Source organism: Fusarium subglutinans (genome assembly GCF_013396075.1).
Source record: "Fusarium subglutinans strain NRRL 66333 chromosome Unknown NRRL66333_c0000615, whole genome shotgun sequence".
NCBI classification, from domain to species: Eukaryota; Fungi; Ascomycota; class Sordariomycetes; order Hypocreales; family Nectriaceae; genus Fusarium; species Fusarium subglutinans.
The window spans coordinates 718-3,112 of record NW_023502678.1 but is presented as its reverse complement, the minus strand read 5'-3'; the positions used below and the strand labels follow the sequence as shown (position 1 = coordinate 3,112).

The window sequence follows — 2,395 nt, the reverse complement described above, 5'->3', positions numbered from 1 at the left end:
TGGCTAAGAGCTTAAACCAGCAGACAGAACTTAGCCCATGTTGACTAACTCAAGTTAGATACTGTGGGTGTGTCATAGAAGGGGGAGAGGAAGAATGTACCGTGGACAGCCTTGACCTGGGTGTATGCAGACAAAGCGTAGGATCCAAGCTCACGGCCGATACCAGACTGCTTGGAGCCTCCGAAGGGAACACCATAGTGGGTGTCCCGAGAGCTGTTGATCTACATATAAAAGTTAGCGGTGATCTTGGTAGTCTCTGAACGCATGCATGTCTTACCCAAACGGTTCCAGCCTGAACGCCCGCGGCGACACGGTGAGCCTTGCGGAGGTTCTCAGTGAAGACGGCAGCACCCAGGCCGTAACTGGTATCATTGGCACTCTTAATCGCATCGGCCTCTGTTGAGAAAGGCGCAATGATGACGCAAGGTCCGAAGATCTCCTCCCGAGCAATCTTCATGTTTGGCTTGACATCACGGAAGACAGTGGGCTGAATATAGAAACCCTTGTCTCCAGAACGGGCACCACCAGTCAGGAGACCTGCTCCTTCTGACTTTCCTGCCTCAATAAGTGACAGGATCTTCTCATATTGTGCCTTGGAAACTTGAGGACCGTGTGTGGTGTTCTCGTCGAAAGGATCACCGATAACGGTGGCAGACTTGACTTGCTCGTGGAAAGCCTCGAGGAACTTCTCGTAGATAGTGTCTTGCACAAAGATACGGGATGTGGCTGTGCAGATTTGTCCCATGTTGCCTAAAGCTAGCCAGATATGTATTACCGGAACAGGGTCGGAATCTTTGACGTACCCATGATGCCACCGTGAGACCACTTGACCGCTTGCTCGAAATCGGCATCGTCGAAAACAATGAGAGGGCTCTTGCCTCCGGTCTCGAGAGTGACGTTCTTGAGGTGCTCGGAAGCCTTCTTCATAATAGCCTTTCCGGTGATTGTTGAGCCAGTAAAGGCAATCTTATCGACACCAGGATGGGCAGCAATGGCAGATCCAGCCTCGGCTCCATAACCGTTGACGATGTTGACGACACCAGCGGGGAAGCCAGCCTCCTTGATCAACTTAGCCAGGTACAGGACTGAGAGAGGGGTCTGCTCAGCAGCCTTGAGCACAACGGTGTTGCCGCATGCAAGAGCAGGGCCCAACTTCCAGGCTGCCATCTACGTCGGAGTTTTAGTTTCTGTTTCTTTCAAATCACGGTTGAATTGAGGTAAGGTACTTACCATGACGGGGTAGTTTCAGGGAATGATCTGTCCGCAAACCCCTATTGAATGATGGTCAGCCCCATGGCCCAACTCGAAACATGATGAGCAGCAGCAGCCGTGAATTGAGAAAACCTACCGACAGGCTCGTGGCGAGTATAAGCCCACTTGTCAGAGTTGATATTGATCATCTGACCGTGGTTCTTGTCGGCCCAGCCGCCGTAGTATTGGAAGACAGAGATAACTTCGGCGACATCCTCGGCCATAGCAGCAGTGTAAGGCTTGCCATTGTCCTAGCTGTCGATTGTGGCCAGGATCTCGGCATCTCTCTCCGCCAGGACAGACAGCTTGAGCAGAAGCTTGCCGCGCTCAGAGGTATCAAGATCCTTCCATTCAGGGTTCTCGAAAGCCTTGCGAGCGGCCTTGACAGCGATGTCAATTTCCTCTTCACCGGCGGCTTGCACCTCGGCGATTGTCTTCTCGGTGGCGGGGTCGATCGCGACAATGGTCTTGCCAGACTTTGCCTCTACGAATTCATTGTTGATGAAAAGGCCTGAGGGTGTTAGATTTTGGTGCAAGGGGTTGGGGTAATTCAGGGCAGTCCTTGGGTGAGGGGAAGGCCTGAAGGCGGGGGTGGGGGCAGTAAGTTGAACTTGGAGACTCATTTTGACAAGAGATAGATGTTGGATAAGGTGTGAAGGAAATCACAGACACGGTTGAAAACCAAGGTCTTTCTTTATTATAAGTTACCTTGGTAGCCAAGGGAACTTCTCACTACCTTCCTTACCTGCTACAGTATCGCGAAGCTCCGAGACTTTGGAACCTCATCAGAAGCTATGACAGTCAAGGTGCCCCTCAATTCTTCCCCTAGATTTACCACCTTACCTAGTATCTGTTGAAGGTGCCTGAGGCACCTACCTTGTATATCAGCCGGACCTCCTGGCCCGAGACCTTAGTTAGCCACAGTCAATACATACATATCCCTCTTAACAGGTTATAAGCCCCTTATGCATATATTTGCTATACAATTAGAGGGATTTTAGCTATTACTATTAAATTCAGAAGGCAAAAATACCTTATTATAGAGATTAAGCCGCTAAAAAACCCCTTATAGGGAGAGAACTAGGTACTTAAAGTGCCCTATATCCCCTAAAAATAATAAAAACTAGTATTATTAAGGCTAATA

At 49.9% G+C, this 2,395-nt stretch overlaps 2 protein-coding genes across 2 annotated transcripts; both read right to left on the bottom strand.

Moving 5' to 3' along the window:
- Nucleotides 1–44: 44 nt before the first annotated feature.
- FSUBG_14112 (aldehyde dehydrogenase) lies at nt 45–1,233 on the bottom strand (the record flags this gene model as incomplete). The annotated part of the gene is made up of 4 exons (XM_036679071.1): nt 45–221; nt 278–756; nt 804–1,167; nt 1,231–1,233. The coding sequence occupies 4 exons, from the start codon at nt 1,231–1,233 to the stop codon at nt 45–47; spliced, it is 1,023 nt and encodes a 340-aa protein (XP_036530431.1).
- Nucleotides 1,234–1,271: 38 nt separating this feature from the next.
- Nucleotides 1,272–1,874, bottom strand: FSUBG_14111 (aldehyde dehydrogenase n-terminal; the record flags this gene model as incomplete). Its single annotated transcript, XM_036679070.1, has 2 exons — nt 1,272–1,502; nt 1,551–1,874. 2 exons carry the CDS (start codon nt 1,872–1,874, stop codon nt 1,272–1,274), a joined length of 555 nt encoding a protein of 184 aa, XP_036530430.1.
- Between the last annotated feature and the right edge of the window lie 521 nt (nt 1,875–2,395).